Raw genomic sequence first — 18,862 nt, forward strand, 5'->3', positions numbered from 1 at the left:
TGTTCACCTAACTGCAGAAGAACCAGTCTAAGGCCGGAGCTCGTATTTCTCCTGCTGCCGTACGCTTCTGGTTTTGCCTGGAGAGCGCTGCGCTTTCCGTGATTGCTGTATTACTGCAGTGCCAGCGCAGATGAAGGCCCCGTTGTGCTTGACAGTATAAACACGCGTCAGATGAATGGTCCCCGTCTCAAAACATTTACAAGCCAAGTAACTTTCAAACGAGCTGCCGTTCCCCCGCATACACGGAGGCGGAGGGAGCTGGCCGGCGCCCCGGGGCGCTGGACGCCCGCTGCCTTTAATAGCTGGTTGCCAGCCAAGCCCTCGGCCGGAGCGCCGCCGTTCCGGGCCGGAGCCGTGCCCGGCAGCGCCGGTCACCCCGTGGGACGAGGCCGCCCGGCAGCGCGGGGCGGGGCGGAGCGCGGCGGGATCCCGGCTGCCCAGCGCCGGAGGGAAACTTCTGCCGCCGCCCGGCAGGCAGCGGGCCGCGGGCCCGGCGGAGAGCAGCCGCTGCAGCTGCCGGCGGACCCTCTCGCCTCCGGCCGGGAGCGGGGCGGCGGTGCGAGGCGGGGCCCGGCGGCCGCCCCGCCTCCCTCCTCGGGGATGCCGGGATGTTTACGGGCCCGGCAGGAGCAGCAGGGGGCGGAGAGGAGGTCGGGGCCGCTGCGGGTGCCCGAGCCGCCCGCCAGGAGCCCCGCTAGGCGCCCGCGGCTAGCTCCGGCCCGGCCCCGCGCCTGAGAAGCCGGGGAGGAGAGGAGGCTGGTTCCGGGCCCCCGCGCCAGGAGAAGGCGGAGCCAGGCTTCCCGGTGAGCGGGGCGGCGCGGGGCCGGGGCCGGGGCCGGGGCGGGGGATCCCGGCGAGTCCCAGCGGCCGCGGCCGCTCTCCTGGAGGCGCTCCCCCCGCCGCTCCGTGCGGGCGTCTGCCCGGGGTCCCGCCTCCTCCCATTGGTCGCCGGGGCTCTCGCTCGCAGTGCCATTGGGCGCGGCAGCTGCCGCTCCGCCCGCCGCAGGGGGAGGGAGCGGTGCGGGGCTGCGAGCGAGGAACTTTCTGCGCCGCGCTGAGGGGGCGGCATGGCCGCGGCCGGCCCTGGCGGGGCCGCGGCGGTGCCCGCCCCTCGCCACGAGGGTATCGCCGCCTGCCCGGCGCTCCGCGGCCTGAGGGGCAGGGCGGGCCGCTGTGGGGGTGGTTGGGGAAGCAGCTCGCTGAGGGCACGGCCGCCTCCGTCGAGAGACGAGCGGGCCGCCGGGGGCCCTGCCCGGCGGCGCCGTCTGGCCACCTCAGCGCGCCTCAGGCCGCCTGTGCGGCCCGGCCGTCGTGCCGCTCGCCGCGGCCCCCCGTGCCTCTGCCGCTGGCTGGGCACTGCGAGTTAGTGCCGCAAGCCGAGCTTCTTTACGTGATGTTTTTCGTCGTTTCCAGCGGGTTTCCTCCAGGCTCCTCTGCCCTCCTCTCACCTGGGAGGTTGGTGTCGGAGGGATGCTCCGCGGGGCAGCCGAGGGGACGGCCCAGTCTGGAGGCTTTCACACAGCGCTCAGTAAAAATAGCATCGTCACTGGGATCCGCGGCCCTGTGGGAGTGAGTCGAGAGAGCCCACCGGCCCAGGCGGCAGCCTGCTGCCTCTGCCCCGTTCCCTCCCGCCCGGGCAGCCGCCGGCGGCTGAGGGGAACCGCACCAGCAGCGCCGGGGGCAGGCAGGAGGGCAGAGGGGGATGCCGGGCCGCCAGGTCCCCTCTTGCAGGTGCCTGCGTGTCCTCGTCACTGCTCTCTCCCACGGCTGCCGGGTTTGCCTTGCCGCATCGGCTGGTGAGGCTCCCAGGCGGTGGCGGTGCCAGTAGCTGTACGAGGCTGTGAGGAGCTGAGGCCTAGTGGGAAGCGCTGGAAGTGAGGCATCCTCCATCTGTTGGGGTTCCCCCGGCTTTTCTGTTTACCTTGCGTAAATTACCAATCTCGGTTATACTAGTACTGGCCCCGAATTCCATTTTTTGTCCGTGAGACCTATACCTGCTTGGCTTTGAGATTCAGAAGTTCAGAATCTTGTTCTTTGGGTGGAATGTGCTTTGTTTTGCTCTGCATTTCGTGAGGAGCATCACTTCTTGAATGGTAAAACTACTTAGGATGTTAAACCTACATCTCCTAAAAGATGATGAGGGGTGTGCGTGTGCATTAAATCGCACAAATATTTGATTCTTGATATTGGAAAAACTATTTCTTAATTTTTTTAACTTCTTGCACCACCTGAATGATAAACTTTTGCCACCTTTGAAGTGGTTTGCAATGGCAGCATTGCATCTTGAGAAAGGTCACGCATGCATGGTAATTTTGCTGAATGTACTGGATATATTTCCTGTGTAAAGTTGTATTACAAGCTTGAGATGCAGAAATTACAGTGAATGATACGTTAATCTGTAAGGTAGACACTTTGGATGATTAGATGTCAAGTGGATATTTGCAGCTCCACTAGATCAGGAAGAATGAAGTTGAAAATATTTTACTTTCAAGGCTATCTAGGAGGCAATTCAGTGTTGCAGTGCTGTAGAAATGTCTGTATTTGACATGTTGGGACTTGGGTTGTCTTGAGAGAGATAAAATGCGGTAGAAAATGGTCATTAGTTTGTGGGCTGTGAAAAACTTAGGCAGAAGAAGGAAAACTTTCATGTTGTGGAAAGAGGGGAACTTACAAGCAATGTCTGACAGCTCTAAAGTAAGAACTTAAAGCTCTCCAAATTTGTTTGTTTTTTTTCCTTTTTTGTGGAAGAAAGACTATATTAACAGTACTTATTCTTTAATTTCAGAATTTGAAGATATAAATATCTGAAGTTTGGGTAGATGACTTCTCAAAGCACACTTAGCGATTTTCACTGTAAGGGTAGAGATACTGCCTTTGTCACAGATATCTTGTGTTCAACATAACAGTTATTGGAATAAAAAAAAAAACTTGAGAACAAATTAAGGAATTCTAGCCACCTAAAAATCTTTTTTTGGTTGACTTATCACAGTGTCTTCTAGGATCTACAAGAATTAGACAAGTAGAATCTCATCCCCACCATAGAAACTTGTTTCCAAAGAAGAAAAAAATCTGAAGGCCTGTGAGGGTATGAGAAACTCAAATGAAAAATAGAGTACAAGAAGTCAGTTGCTCATTTTACTGTGACCTGGGATATCTTCTGAATTGTAAGATAGAGCCATATAGCCCACCCATACCTTTTTTTTTTTTCTGCAACAGAGTTGAGCTCAGTTGCAAAACATAGCCAGTCCAGTATATTTGTCCACAGAGACAATTTGGTGAGGCCATTGTGTGACCTGGGATATCTTCTGAATTGTAAGATAGAGCCATATAGCCCACCCATACCTTTTTTTTTTTTCTGCAACAGAGTTGAGCTCAGTTGCAAAACATAGCCAGTCCAGTATATTTGTCCACAGAGACAATTTGGTGAGGCCATTTGTTCATGCATGCAAAACCCCCTCATATTTAATAAACTTAGTACAATATCCTGCATTTACACTAGCCCTACATTCAGTTGTATCACCATAAATGCCTTGTTGCTTTCTGAAGTTTGATGTTGTTCCAAACATCTGTGCTGAATGGATGAGTTCATGTTACCTTGGAAAGTCTCCTGGGAAAAGCCAAACTGCAGTAACTTCTTCTCTACCTCCAAAGGAATTTTTTTGATTATTTGAGGCTTATCCAAAAGTTCCTCCTGATTCCCAAGGAGCAGTGCTTAGGAATGATGTGTAGTGGGGGATTATCTTGTACAGGTTAATACTATGGATAGTCATATGAGTTAACTGACTAATTTCCAGAAAGTTTGTTTGGTCTAGCTATGTTCCATGTGCTTTGCAACAGAGATGAAAATAACTGACCAAAATACCAAAGTGGTGATAAGGGCAGCCTTTAAAGCACTGATTTGCTGTATTTATCACCATTTGACCCCCCCGGCCACACAGGAAGGAACTCAGCCCTAGAGTGAAGTACAACATCACTACCCGTTTCCTTTTTAGTAAGTATTAAAAGGACTCTTCCTGTCAGGTTAGTTAAGCTGAAGAGAAGCAATGCTATTAAAATGAGTTGCTTCTCTGGTGAAGATAATCCTGTGTGTTTGTTGCTGGCATGTGAAACATAACTGTGATTCAGTCATGATTTCTGTAGCTAGAAAATATGCAGTATATTTCAAGTACCCTTATTCCCTGTTGGGCAAACAGAACACATGCTTATGTAAGGAAATTTGTTATAAAATTTTCAACAAGGCATTAAAAAGAGGAATTTGTAAGAAAATACTATGAACAATCACGTTAAGACCTGATTGCACGTAGTTAATCTTGTGATATTATTGACTTCTCACTATTGATTATAGGTGACAAAGTAAATAGACTAATTGCATCATCTGTCATTTGGGAGTTTGCATTCAAGCCTCTTTGCTTTAATCTGCTTGGAATGATTTATAACGAAGTTACTGCTGTCTTATTTAATAGCTAGATCTGTGTTGGACCAGATTAATTACTTTACAATGTCGTAAATGTACATGTAAAGCTTGTAAATTAGATCCTTGCTGAAATCTTTGGGAGAGGTTTGAATTATGTGCTGTGAAGTGTTGATGAAACAATCTTTTTCAGTTCATTTTAATCTTCTGTCATTGCTGTATACAGTTTACAAAATTATTGATTCCTTGAAAGCTGGAAGGCAAAAATATCACAGGTGAACTTAAAGCTAATTCTAAAGTAAGTAAAAACTGGTGGTGGGAAAATGCATAGCATTCTATCCTGTAGAGGCCCTTCTTCTTTACCCTTTTTGTCCTCATCTGAGAGCAGATCCAAAAAAGGAGTTGTCTTTGCAGCAGTTAACTTCCAGTACTTGCCCTGACCGAAATTCGGCACATGTGTTAGGTATGTGGGTTGCTTGTGAAGTTCATGGAGATAAGGTGAACTTCAGAAGAGGAGCAGCGAGCAGCCTGCAAATAGAGCACTTACTGTACAGCTAGTCATTGAGGATGCTCCAAAACCAGGAATGGGTCTTGCATGTTTTAGCCAGTGGTGGTTTAATGTAAAACATAGAAACAGCTGTGAACTTGAGTGTTGGCCTGCTTCTGAAGTGAGTGTGCTGGCTGCTAGCTGCTTTGCTTCTGGACCCAGGGATCCTGGATTGCTTGCTACTGTCATGCGTGGTTTCATGACTCAAAGGTAATGCTAGTCAGAGGATCACAGAAAGCCTGTTAAATATGGCTGGTGTTTCTCTTCTGATTCTGTATAGTGCTTCATTCATTTCATCATCTTTGGGGTAGTACAGATTTTAAACTATATAGTACAGATCTATTTTTTCAGCTTGCGAATGTGCATCTAACACCTGCAGTATGATATTACAAGCTGTTGTCTTGCACTGGTTTCTAAGATATTTAGATATTTCTTTAAGGATTATGCAGAATTTATTGTTAAGTGTGTTTTACTTCACCTGGAGTGATGGGGACATTATCAGCCATGGTTGTGGTACAGTTGTATGTAGCCAGCCTTCCAAACTGGGTGTTTTTTCCCTTGTGCATAGCAATAACGGGTTTGTCTGACAATGCTTCCAGACTTTTAATTTGTCCTGTGTCTTTTTAAACTCTTGTATGAAGCTCAGCTGTTTACACTTTTAGTAAATCTCTTCAGCATCTCTTTATGAATAATTTATTTTTACAGATGCATTTAAAACCATCCCTTTGTTAGGGAAGGGTCTCCTGCCTCTCTGCATACTGGAGTTGCAAGGTTTTGGGGTTTTAAGGGTTTCCAAATGATGTCTTAGCTTCCTCTCTCTGAAAATATTTGCTTTATTTTTTTCCAGTTTGACTTGTTGCCCTGGTTTATTCTCCTTCCATTTATTTTGTTTGCTATTTCTACTTTCCTGTACAGTATTTTGTTGACAAAACTCTTGGCTTGGTGTTGAATAAATTACCTTCTCTCTATGCTGGCTCTTGCCTTCCTGTCATAGCTATTTTGAGTTTAAGTACTTGTTAGGTTCCCTACCTAAGGATAAAGTCAAATGAAGTGTGAGCTAATGTACTAGCGTGCTGTTGCCAGAAGGGAGATGTTCTGTTTCTTCTACAATCCCCTTCCTACATCTCCCATCTTTGAACTTCCCCTACTTATTCTCTGGCACTCAGCAGACTCCTGTATGCATTGATTCAGCTTACTGGTTGCAGAACATAAACCCAGCTGCATTAGGGAATTAAATCACCTCAGCAAAAAGTCCAAAGAGTTAAAGATGGCTATGCAGGATCATGTGGGAGAGAAAGACAGACCTGTGGTGTCACTGAGCAGTTAGATTGGCTTGTATAATTTCACGTTAGAAATGTAATTTGATAATAGATTTAACTGCTCTCAGTTGGGGCTGCTCCACCCTCAGCTATGTCTTCCCCTCTGTCTTTTGCCATCACAGTTATGTCCATGTCTCTGCAATGGAACAATTCAGGGAACTGAACTGGAAAGAAGTGACTTTTTGTCAAGGTTAATTTTCATCTAGTTTCATTACCTTACCAGCAGTCTGGGTAGCCACTGGAGCCCCACTGGAAGGAAGAGGGTCTGGAAGGCATGGCTGAAGGCAGGGGAAGCAGCAGTGTCACATAATCAGTTCATGCTGTCTTAGAACTGCATCCTTACCGAGGCAGTAGCACAACGGAGGGTGATGTGTGCTGAGGACTTGCTTACTTGACAGTATTGTGGTTAGATAGGATACTTCATTCCCTGCAAAACTTTTCACTGTGACATGATCATGATCCACCTGTGTCCTTTATAACTGGGTATTTAGTATGAAGAAATGGGTTATCAAATTTCTTTCCAGGTGAATAGAAGTTAAATGAAAATGTAGAAGCCTGCTGCATGAGCAGTTTCAGTTCTGTTTCTTCTGCAGTTTGTATGAAATAACAAACAGTTCAAAAAGGGGCAAGTCAGTGCATGTACAATCCTTTGGGAGCACCTTGCAAGATAAGCAATCTGCTTGAGTGACGACATAATTGAAATGGAGAGCGAGAAGTAAACAAAATCTAACTTAAATTGTGCAAATGAATGAAGAGGAAGGGAAGCTGACTTGTGAAGCAGGAGAGCTTGGACTTTCATCGTCTAGTCAGCGCTGACAGAGAGCGAACTCTTAGTAGTTGGGGAATGACAGTGACTGGCATGTGTTTTCAGGGTTGGAATGAAAATATCCCCGATAAGTTGGGTCGAATGGATGAGGAAATTGCATACAAACTCTTCGTATATTCCCTTACTTTTCTGTAAGTAGATTTTATTTGTGTATGGTTACTTCTGCTCTTGCTAAAACCAACTCTTAACTCAGCTTAACTATCTGTGTGTGTTTTGTCTTCTTTGACTGGACCGCCCATGAGTAGGGAATTTGGACATAAGCTTGTTGAAAAATTCAGTATTAGTTATTTCCATATAGACAGATGATAGCTACTCGTATATTAACAAGAGATGAGAATTTGTGTTGTCCACATTCAAGGCTGTCCCTACAGAGGAGAGGAATGTCCTGCCATCCTGTGGGGAGTATTGATTTGGCAGCGTATTAAAAAATCAAAGGCTTTTAGAAGCTGTTTCTGAAATTAAGGCTAATCCTTCTTCTGTATATGCATCTATATTCAGTCACTTCCAGTGCTTTAAAAGTTGCAAATATAACTTTTCTCTGAAGTGGATGCTTCTGCAGAAAATTATACAAATGAGTATGTATTTTTCACATTTCAGAAGACTCTTTTTTTTGACAATGTGAAGCAAATACTTCATTTTTACCACTATCAGCTAATAGTAAATATTCTGTGTGTACGCACACATAGGTATATATGCATAATCTATAAATACACAGAGACACATGTATATATGTGTGTGCATATTTATATATTATTGTGCATATATATATAATATGTGTGTGTGTATATATGTGTACTAATTGGAATAAATGACATATTTTACTGTGCTAGTGATTAACTTGGTCTTCCAGTCTTGAGTTTGCTTTATACCTTGCCAATTAAGGTCTTGATTGTCTTGGCAGAGTTCAAGTGAGTGTCAGCTTAAATGCATTTCGCTTTACTAATGTGTACATCTACCTTACCTATTCACAGAATGAGAAAAATAAACTGGTATGGTAGTTATTGGGCATATATCAAATATTTGTTCATTGAATAAGTAGTTTAAATAATCAGCAACTTTACAGCACTCTAAATTAAATAACTCACTGTAATATTTCATTGACAACATTATGTTGTGCGTTGTATGGTTCTTGTAATTTGTGATTAACAGCAGATGGATAAAAAGTTTAGTATTTTTGAGAAATAGACAATGTGGGCTGGGCAGGAGCATGACCAGTCACAGATCATGATGGTTAATGGAAAGGCATTGATTAGCTATTATTTTTAAATATTTAAAGTGTTTCAGCATTATTTTGTAATTTCTAAAGCTGTCTTTTAAGCTGAGTGTGTAACTTTATGAACGGATGGCATAGTAATGTGGGTGTATTTAACCAGATTTCATTTTAATGGTCTGTGTTAAGTCAGGAATAATTTACTGAAGAGACACTATGTATGTCCTGTGCTGCCATTGCTATTATTTGGAAATTTGTTTTTTCCAGTTAGAATCTCCTGCCACTCATGTTAAATATACCCATATTAAATATTGAGTTTAGACCGCCAGTGGTATAAAGGTGGATGAATAACTTCTTGAAATGTATTTTAGCACTTAAACTACAACCCACTTGAGTTTCATCTTTCCAGTTTCATTCTGATATGTGGGGGAAACCGCAACAAAACCAATTTGAAGAGAGCAGACTTTCAGGTAAACTGCTGGGGGTCTTGGTTTTCTTGTGCTTTTTGGAGGTATTCAGATACAGGAAGTATGTAAAGACTTTGGACATCTCAGCGTTCTGAGAGCTGCTTTTGGGGTACCATATGTGGGCTGTTGTTTTCTAAGTATTTCCTGGTCTTTAGCAATGCACTGAAAATATTGTCTATGAAACTGAAGTGACTTTCACTTTGCAAGTAAAATGTTTCTATTATAACATCAAAATTTATGCATTTTTTTCCTGTTCAATGTTTTATACAGAGCACCAGGAAAAAAATTACATTTTAATGTTAAAGAATTAACGATAGATTCACGTTCCAAGTTGGTTTGCTTTATTGGATATGACTTCTGGGTTCCTATTTGGAAAACTCATAGCTGTGCTGTCATTTAATGTAACGTGAATGATAAAGTTGGGATGCTCGGTTTACAGCTACTGACATTCTCTTGTTTCATCCAGGATCTTCCCTGTGTGTGTCCTGAGCCCCTGCCTTTAAAATCACTTTGAAAATTTGTAAACTGCAACCTGCACCCTGGATGCCAGCATTGAGTGGGCACTGAAGTGTTGATCAGTGTTGGTTACCTGACAAAGTGTGGGCCAGGTTTGACCAGCAAGCCAGATCCCTCCAAGTGGCCAACCTTTTGCCTTAAAGAGGTAAAGAATGACTCTTAAGGCAGTATGTTTTATAAACCAGTAGGATGGCTGTTTCTTAACCTGCTCACATCAAGCTTAAGGGCCAAGCTGTTATTGCTGAGTCTAAAGTTTATCTCCTCCCAAAAGGTATGTAGTTCTGATCTCGGAGCTGAGAGTTGTGGTTATGTCAGCATGGCTTTCCAGGTGACAGAGAGCAAAGCTGGAATTGGACCGGCATGCTGGGGCTCCCTGGCATTACTGGCATGCTGGGATTAACACCGGTGTGGTGGGTTGGGTAATTGTGTTTTGGATATTCAGTAAGGCATTTAGAAATCTAACCCCTTGTTTCCAGAGCACAGTTCTTTTAGTTTCAACCAGGGTAACTATTTGAATGTTTTACCTGGGTTTAAATTGTGCTTTTGGGTAGCTGAGAGTCAACATGTGATATAAGCAAATGGTAATATTCCTTCAGCCTGTATCCTTATATGGAAACTAGTCTTAATATATGTGGGTTTTTTTCTCAGCTGAGGATGATCCTTATCTTTGAACTTCATTAGTAAAGATAGCTGAAAAGTTTAGGGATCTAAAATTTGTCATTTTAAATCCATGTTAGATACTGAAGAATCTAACTTGACACCAAAAAGTAAGGAGTATGTAGTTGTTTCTGGAGGGCTTTGGCTCTAACCTAACTAAATTATGGTTGTACTTAAAAACTAAAAATACCTGCCTTAATTGATGGTGTAATCCAGAAGTAAACATAGTACATTCCATCGTTTGTGAACAGCAACTAAAGCGACCGTGTGCCTGATCAGTAGTACATTGTGAATAGTGTATCTTCATCTTTCTCTGTGTTAACAGTTATGTAGAGTAGTTATATCTATATTCTGCAGAAAAAAAGAGCAAGATTTTCAGGTTCTCAGCAGAACTGTAACACTCTGAATATTGTTTTTAGTATATACTGTTTTTAAATGTAGCTGTTTCTTCTTTGACATCGATTATTAAATGTCCCCACTTAAGATCCAAAATTAATAAACAAGTGTATAGCATGTAGCTAATGGAAACTATGTATCATTGAGACTATTAATGATGTTTTCTACAGGAAAGCATTGTATTTTTTTTGTTGTAGAACTGTAAAGCAATAACATTATTGCCTGAATACTGTGAAATGTGTTTCAGTTTGAATGGTTTATGGACTTTGACCTATGAATCTTTAAAAAATGGTATTTTAAAATATATTGCAGTGAAATGTCAGTGATGAACTCTGGGTCCTGTTCTGGAGTAGGTCCTCTGCTCTGATTTCACTAACAGTTATGGGTAGTCCCACTTCTCTAGCAGGCTGGTGGAAACCACCTGGAAAGCTGAGTGCTGGTTGTGGGACCTGAGCTTCTGTTGGGGTGTAGGAATGCACCCTTGCATTTTGGGCTACTTTGTATCTTTGTACAATCTATCCCAGAGCTTTCACAGGTGGCCACTAAGAAAGTGAGTAAGGACAGTGAGGCCTGTATATGAAGGAAGGAAAAGGTGTTATTCCCAATTCAGGCAGTTGCAGTTTGATAGCCTACTTACTGGTGAGGATTTGACTTCCTTTTGCTGTCTTGTGGACTCTGTGCGTGGAGTAAATAGTGTCAGTTAGAGGAGTTGCTATGCAATTTCAATTTCAAAAGAAAAATTGGTGGTGGTGTCTGTATCCCCAGGTACTTCATCCTGCATCCTTGGAATGTAGGTGCCACCTACTGTTACGATCAACTGAAAAAGACAAAGATCGAAATACTAGTAGTTAACTGTCCTGGTTTCAGCTGGGATAGAGTTAACTGTCTTCCTAGTAGCTGGTACAGTGCTATGTTTTGAGTTCAGTATGTGAAGAATGTTGATAACACTGATGTTTTCAGTTGTTGCTCAGTAGTGTTTAGACTATAGTCAAGGATTTTTCAGCTTCTCATGCCCAGCCAGGGCACCTGACCCAAACTGGCCAACAGTGTATTCCATACCATGGGATGTCACATCTAGTTTAGGAACTGGGAAGTGGGAGGCAGGGATTCGCCGCTCGGGGACTGGCTGGGTGTCGGTCGGCGGGTGGTGAGCAATTGCCCTGCGCATCATTTGTACATTTCAATCCTTTTATTACTACTGTTGCCATTTTATTAGTGTTACCATTCTCAGTATTAGTTTCTTCTTTTCTGTTCTATTAAACCATTCTTATCTCAACCCAGGAGTTTTACTTCTTTTCCTGATTTTCTCCCCCATCCCACTGGATGGGGGGAGAGTGAGTGAGCGGCTGTGTGGTGCTTAGTTGCTGACTGGGGTTAAACCACGACATTAACCAAGTCTTCTCATACCTGCAAAGTATTAGCAACTGTAACTGGAATATAAGATTTAGTGTATGTGCTTGTGTTCCTGTGATTGCTATCGTATACAGGCTGGTCTGAATCCAAATGATTTCATCTTCAAAATGATGAAAGTCATCTTTGCAACATAGATGATTCAGAGAGTCTTTCATTGTTCCTATCTTTGTGAGTGGTATGGTGAAGGCAAGGAGTCCTTTCCTCCTACATGATCAGTGTGAGAGCATTTAAAAATGTTAGTTATGTTTGGCACTTTGGAAGTTTTGAGTGGTGGTGGTATAGTTGGCTCGCCTCTCACTTCATCTGTTGTCTGTTTTCCATGAACCAAAGTATATCATGGTGATGGATTTGCAGAAGGTCATTGTATTGCTTGTTTAAAGAGGTGATAGACGTGTCACATTTAGATGTGTTTTCTATTCGCTTTTCAATTTTAAACAAGCGATGACTCTTTGGCAGTATTTTTAGTGTCTTTTCACCATAAATTAGAACTTGAAAACCATCTTTGGAAGAGTAATAATTATTGTCTCAATCTTAAATTTAAAGATGATAAATATTATACCACTGTGTTTTGACCTCTGGAGTGTATTATCAAGGTGAGAGGCATGCCTCACTGTGAAAACAGTCTTCAAGCAGCAAAATCTAATACTTATTTATGTTGACAAACAGTACAAAAGATTCATTTTGCATCCTTGGCATTTTGTATGATCAAAATGCCAAATTACTCTAAAATGTGAATCTATCATGCAGTCTTCAAAGACAAAAACAAGTTAAAAAAAATAAAAGAACTTCCATATATGGACAGAAAATACTGATCTCTGCCTTTCCTCTGCAAAAGCGACAACAAATTCACAAGTTAATAAATCTTCCATGCTTCCTATGGTAGAACATTTGTTACCTCTTTAGTTTACTTGCTTTTATTATAAAACCAGGCCACAGAGGGCAGAAACACTGGCAGTGGTAATGATAATGACTTCTCCTCTTTCTACTCTTTCCCCAAATTAAAAAACAAATGCCCGCTCCCCCCCCCCCCCCCCCCCAATTCCCAAACACTTCCAGTCAGTGCCTCTGACCATTCAGACAAGATGAATGGATTGTATAGTTCCTGAGTCAACATACATCATCTAAACATTTCAGCTTAGATTTCATTAACCTTGGATAAATGTCTGCAATAGAGGATAAAGAATTTTGTATTTACTTCTTTCCCCAGGGATTTTGAAACAAGTGTTTGTGACCCATAAGAATTACCTATTGGTGCATTACATGGTCAACAGTCTTCAATATGTAAACATATTAGTAAAACACGCTGCAAAATTTTCAGTAGAAATATTGATGCTATCGAAAAGATTAAAATTCTTATAAAGACTCTTTAAAATAGCACTTCAGAAAAGAATTTGTAGCATCTTGGCAGTGATAGAAAGATCTCTACAGCAAGAAATTAGCAGAAGATTCCTTAAGATTGCCATGCATTCCTCCCCTAGAACTTGCAACTGCATAAAACCCTGTGAAACTATCTGGGGAATTTAGTTGCAGTTTTGTGACAACAGTTTAATTTTCAGTGTTGTGTTATGATTTCTTGCCTTGGTGGGGAGGTTGTATGGGAGATGTTATAGAACTTGCAGGAAGTGTCAAAATTGATGTCCTAGGGCTGGCTGAAAAATTGCTTAGCCAGCGGCGTGCAGCATGTATCTGCTGTTTCCCCTTTTCTCGCGATTCTCATTCTGACAGTCTTACAAAGCTTTGCAATTCTTACATCCTCTTCTCTGCCTCTCACCTCAATTTGATAATTGATTTTTTTTTCTTTTTTTTTTTTTCCTCTTGACCTGCCTGAAATTGCTTTTTTCAGATCTCTTTTATCTTTGGATTAATTACACCTAATACTCAGGCAAAACAACAGAAAGTCTCAAACTGTATGCTTTATATGGGAGTACTAAGGATAGGAAGGCAAAGCTGTGGGGGCCCTTAGTTGCTCTGGAGGATGGCTGTGGTTTGGTGTTACAAATAGCTAATGGTACTGGAATGGCGTGGGGTGACTGCTTTAGATGGGGGAGTGAAAGATCACTAATGATTTGTTTTGTGCGTCCAATCCACTGTTTAATATGCTAGGGCAGTATATTGAGAAACTTTGCAAAACTGCTTTGTGATTATTTTATCTATTGACAATCACAATGATGCTGTAAGAATGAACACAAGCTATTTGTTAGAGTTTCTTAAATATTTTGCAGCGGGCTTTGAAAAACGTTTCTAAGGTTTGCTGCTTTCTGTTGGGAGTTATTTCTAACCTTTTTAATATTCTCTAAAGAAATTATTGAGGAGATTGATTTTTGTGTGTGTTTTTACAGAGAGTAGATTGTAGGCTTTCATGCTGAACTTAAATGCTACTTGCAAAATTTTTACTTATTCTAAAAAAAGGTTTGTGAAACATAAGTAGCTCTGTGTGCAGAAGGACGATTGCAGTATTTGAAGTATATAGATTTATCAGAATAAATTTATCACAAGAAATTTCCTGATGTTAAAGATTAAGAGGTATCAGGAAAGTGTTTTATGTCAAGCCATTTCTAGAACTTTTAGGATTTGGAAGAGGAAATAAGAAAATAAATAAATAATTGAAAAGGAAGAATAGTTTTCCAGTCAGGCACATGACTCTTGTTCCTCTGAAGGCCTTAGCCGGTTTCACCAGGTAATAGGCAGAAACACTTTGTGTTTGTGTGATGAAAAAGTTTTTCAGGCCTTGCCTCTCATTTGTATAAAAGCTTATTTCATTGTTTGCATTCGAAGCTGCTGGTGAACTTCCTGTTGTCTTCATCTGAGCAGAGATGGCCCTCACAGGCACCAATAAAACTGGGTGCTGCACCTGCTCCCACTCAACAAAATGTCGTGTAGCCTAAGAAAGGATTTGCTTAGCTGAGAAAAAAGCCTTGTGAGCATTTGCATTTTTGTCTCTCCTGTTCTTCCTAATAATGATTCCGCACATTTTGCAACCCTTTTTATTGGTGAAAGCCTTGTGTCTCTATCTAGGGAACTTGGCAGGCATCTTTCCTCCCATCTTTTTGATGGGATATGAGAGGTTCATAGTTGGGAATAGAGGCTGTGCTCCTAATATGGTATCTCAAAGCCCTCTTAGCTAGCTTGTCAGAATGCAATGAGTGTACATGTTTAGCTTTTTTCTCTTTAGATGGAACTACTCTTGCATACTCCCTAAAATCTACAGATAACTTAATGCAACATAAACAGTATGCATGCAGCAGTTACAACTTTCCTGCTGATCTGCTATTTCCCATGCTGCCCATAGGTCTGAGGTACTGGCCAGCAGACATCTGTGTAGTTAAACAAGTGGTTGGTGCCTCTAAAGAACAATGGGGTGATGCAGTTTTTATCAGACAAAACAATTAGTCTGGCTCAAGTAGTTTAATGCCCATCTTCTAATAATAAATTCAGATGTGTATAATGATGTATTTCGTTTTATAGAACAGCTAAACGTAAGAAAAAGTCCTTCCCAAAACAGTGCAGGGCTGGAATAGTTAAATGTTTGTAAACTGAAGCATGTGAATGAGAAAATTAATTCTTCAGTTCTTTTGCTGATGTTCATTGATCATAAATACAGATTGAATTACAGTGTAATGACTGTATTTCCCTTTTCAGGACATAAGGGACGCTTTTACGTGATAGAATGGATGAACAGTCACAAGGCATGCAGGGGCCTACTGCTCCACCATTTCAGCCACAGGTACTTTTTTTTTTTTTAACAGTTACTCAAGACTGGATGCTATCATTTCTTAAATAGAAGAAGAGAGAAATTAGAAAACACTACTTCTTGTGGGGACAAAGAAGCTGTGAACAGATAGAGTGTATTCTGGTGATCTTGAAATTAATTGAAGTCCTACATTTCATAGAAAATAATTATTTTCATTTTTGCCTCCTACTGTTTCAATTGGAGTCGGAGTAGGAAGCAAAGATGAAGACAGTTGTTTTCCTGAGAAATGGTGAGCTGTTAAACACTATGTTTTAAAATTGTATTAGAAATACCATATTTATTTCAGACTGTTTACTTCAAATTTCTCTTCTTATGCTTCCTGATGGTGATATTATATGAATTAGTGCCATTGCCTGTTGAAACAGGTAAGAGAAATTCCCAGTAGCTGTAGTTCTGCTAGAAAGAAGATGCAGAAGAAATTTAGTTTTTGATATGATGGTGTGAAACAAAAGGATAAAGATTGATAAGAGTTAATATTGGGATGTTGCTTTTTGACATTTTTAGGAGGTAATTCTTTGAAGAGAATGCAAGAGCCTGTAGAGGAATACCCTAAATATTTCCTGTGGTAACCATTCCAAAGTAAAAGCCGGACAGTTCTTTACAGAGCTGGAACCTAAATTTTGTAATTTTCTTATTAACAGCATAGGTGATAGGGCAATTTGTGCCCTTTATTTTATAAAAAGTAAAGTGAATTCTAGCTTGTGAAATTCAGTAAATATACAACAACAGCAATAATCTTAGCTCCAGTGTTTTTATTATAGCATTGTGATAACAAAAAAATCTGGATTTAGTAGCATTTATACCAGTGCAAAACAGTTAGAAATTTAAGGCAAATGCGTAGCTATGCATACAGATATTTTGAGAAAATACATTTGTAATTTCAAAAAAATACAAAAAACAAAATTCATACTATTAATATCATGAAGGGTGCCCAGTATTATTACAGTTTTTTTTTCTTTCCTGACTGAAGAGAAAACAGAACACAGCTGATGAAGCTTTCTGTATTTCTGGGAAACCTTCCTATGTTTTCTGTTTGCTGACTACAAACAGGTTTCTGATTTCCTTGTCTATCTTCTGAGTATTTGAATACCTGCTTCTGATTCACAGAATCAATTATTTGAGGACTGTTTCAATTTTAGGAATATTACTTTAACCTACAAATTCAGTTTATGAATTCATACTAGTAAGATGCTTCTAGTTTTACTGTTCCAAGTCATATAGCTCATCTACAGATAACCAGTTTCCTCTGTGGTAAACTAAGGACAGACCTAAAACCAATACTGCTGTAATCAACTAGACACTTTATTGTCAGCTTTGATTAACTGTCAAGGATTTTCATAATCTGTATCTCATTATTATTTTTTAAAATCAATTACTGTTTAAGCTGCACTAAGCATGATTTTTGTGATTTGATTTTTCTTGAGACGAAAGGTTTTGGGTTTGTGGATCTGAGCTGGACCTGCATCAGCATATTGACTGTTCTGTATTTCAAGGGGAGCAAGCATGCTCTGATAGTCATATTGCCAGTGTAATACTAAAATAGTCATTCAGTGATGTTCTCGTCATGTTAATCCAAATTGTTTTTCCTGTGAGCCAGATATATACTTTAATTCTTATGGATTTCTTTGCTAATGGAGCATGCTTATGGTAGTGTCCTGGTTTCAGCTGGGATAGAGTTAATTGTCTTCCTAGAAGCTGGTACGGTGCTATGTTTTGAGTTCAGTATGTGAAGAATGTTGATAACACACTGATGTTTTCAGTTGTTGCTAAGAAGTGTTTAGACTAAGTCAAGGATTTTTCAGCTTCTCATGCCCAGCCAGCGAGAAAGCTGGAGGGGCACAAGAAGTTGGCACAGGACACAGCCAGGGCAGCTGACCCAAAGTGGCCAACGGTGTATTCCATACCATGGGACGTCACATCTAGTATAGAAACTGGGGGGAACAGGGGATTGCCGCTCGGGGACTAGCTGGGTGTCAGTTGGCGGGTGGTGAGCAATTGCACTGCGCATCATTTGTACATTCCAATCCTTTCATTATTGCTGTTGTCATTTTATTAGTGTTATCCTTCTCATTATTAGTTTCTTCTTTTCTGTTCTATTAAACCGTTCTTATCTCAGCCCATGAGTTTTACTTCTTTTCTTGATTTTCTCCCTCATCCCACTGGATGGGGGGGAGTGAGTGAGCGGCTGCGTGGTGCTTAGTTGCTGGCTGGGGTTAAACCATGACAACTAGTAATGAGAAGAGGTTACTGTACTAATTACTGATACATTTAGGAGAAGCAAGAACTGAAATTGAAAATACAGCAGGTCATGAGCAACAGGTGAGGTAATGATTTATCAAGAATTGTGTGTCAGGTTTTGATAAACCTGTGAATCCCTTCTAATTCTCTTGGTCATTGTATTGTATAAATATATGCTCATATTCATAGCAAATTAAATTACCCTAATCACTAAAAATTGTTGATGAGGAGCATGAGAATATCTAGCTAAACAGTATAATGGTTTAGCCCCAATTAATCTGAAAACACCATTTCACAAAATCACAGAATTGTTGAAGTTGGAAGGAAAGTCTGGAGGTCGTCAGCCCTCCTGCTCAAGTAGGGTCTCCTAGAGCATGTTTCCCAAGAGCATGTCCAGACTGCTTTTGAATATCTCCAAGGACAGAGGTTCCACAACCTCCCTGGGCAGCCTGTGCCAGTGCTCAGTCACCCTCACAGTGGAAAAAGTGTTTCACAATGTTCAGACAAAACCTGTGTTTCAGTTCGTGCCTGTTGCCTCTTGTCCTGTCACTGGGCACCATTGAAGAGAGCCTGGTGCTGTCTTTTATCGCCCTCCTTTCAGGTATTTGTATGCATTGATGAGATCGCCCCTGAACCTTCTCATCTCTAGGCTGGGTGTTCCTAGCACCCTCAGCCTTTCCTCATATGAGATGCTCCATTGCCCTGATCATTAGTGGGCCTTTGCTGGACTCTCTCCAGTATGTCTATGTATGGGTGGCCCCGAACTGGACACAGTACTTCAGGTGTGGTCCCACCAGTGCTGAGCAGAGGGGGAGGATCACCTCCCTCCGTCTGCTGGCAACACTCCTAACGCAGCCCAGGACACCATTTGCCTTTGTTGCTGCAAGGACATGCTGCTGGCCCATGTTCATCTTGGTGTTCACTAGCACCCCAGGGTCTGGCCTGTAAAGCTGTTTTCTAGCAGGTCAGCACCCAGCATGTACTGGTGCGTGGGGTTATTGCAGCCCAGGTGCAGGGCTTTGCACTTCCCTATGCTAACCTGCATGAGGTTCCCGTCAGCCCATTTCTCCAGCCTGTTGAGGTCCCTCTGGATGGCAGCATGACCCTCTGG

At 42.0% G+C, this 18,862-nt stretch overlaps 1 protein-coding gene across 7 annotated transcripts in view; it reads left to right on the forward strand.

Moving 5' to 3' along the window:
* The first annotated feature begins 333 nt into the window (after positions 1-333).
* The window catches only part of NEK7 (NIMA related kinase 7), a 90,927-nt gene continuing 72,398 nt past the window's right edge, over positions 334-18,862 (forward strand). The window contains exons 1-2 of one of the 7 annotated variants that reach the window (XR_011325805.1): positions 334-803; positions 15,402-15,486. Coding sequence is in view for 4 of the 7 variants with exons in the window: in XM_069789379.1 (XP_069645480.1) it covers positions 15,430-15,486 (57 nt within the window). In the remaining 3 variants the exon portion in view is untranslated. Of the gene's footprint in view, positions 804-1,067; positions 1,456-9,278; positions 9,442-15,401; positions 15,487-18,862 lie in introns of those variants that run through there. The other 6 variants (XR_011325804.1, XM_069789379.1, XM_069789376.1 and 3 more) reach the window with 6 other exon arrangements.

Source organism: Haliaeetus albicilla, chromosome 8, assembly GCF_947461875.1.
Source record: "Haliaeetus albicilla chromosome 8, bHalAlb1.1, whole genome shotgun sequence".
NCBI classification, from domain to species: Eukaryota; Metazoa; Chordata; class Aves; order Accipitriformes; family Accipitridae; genus Haliaeetus; species Haliaeetus albicilla.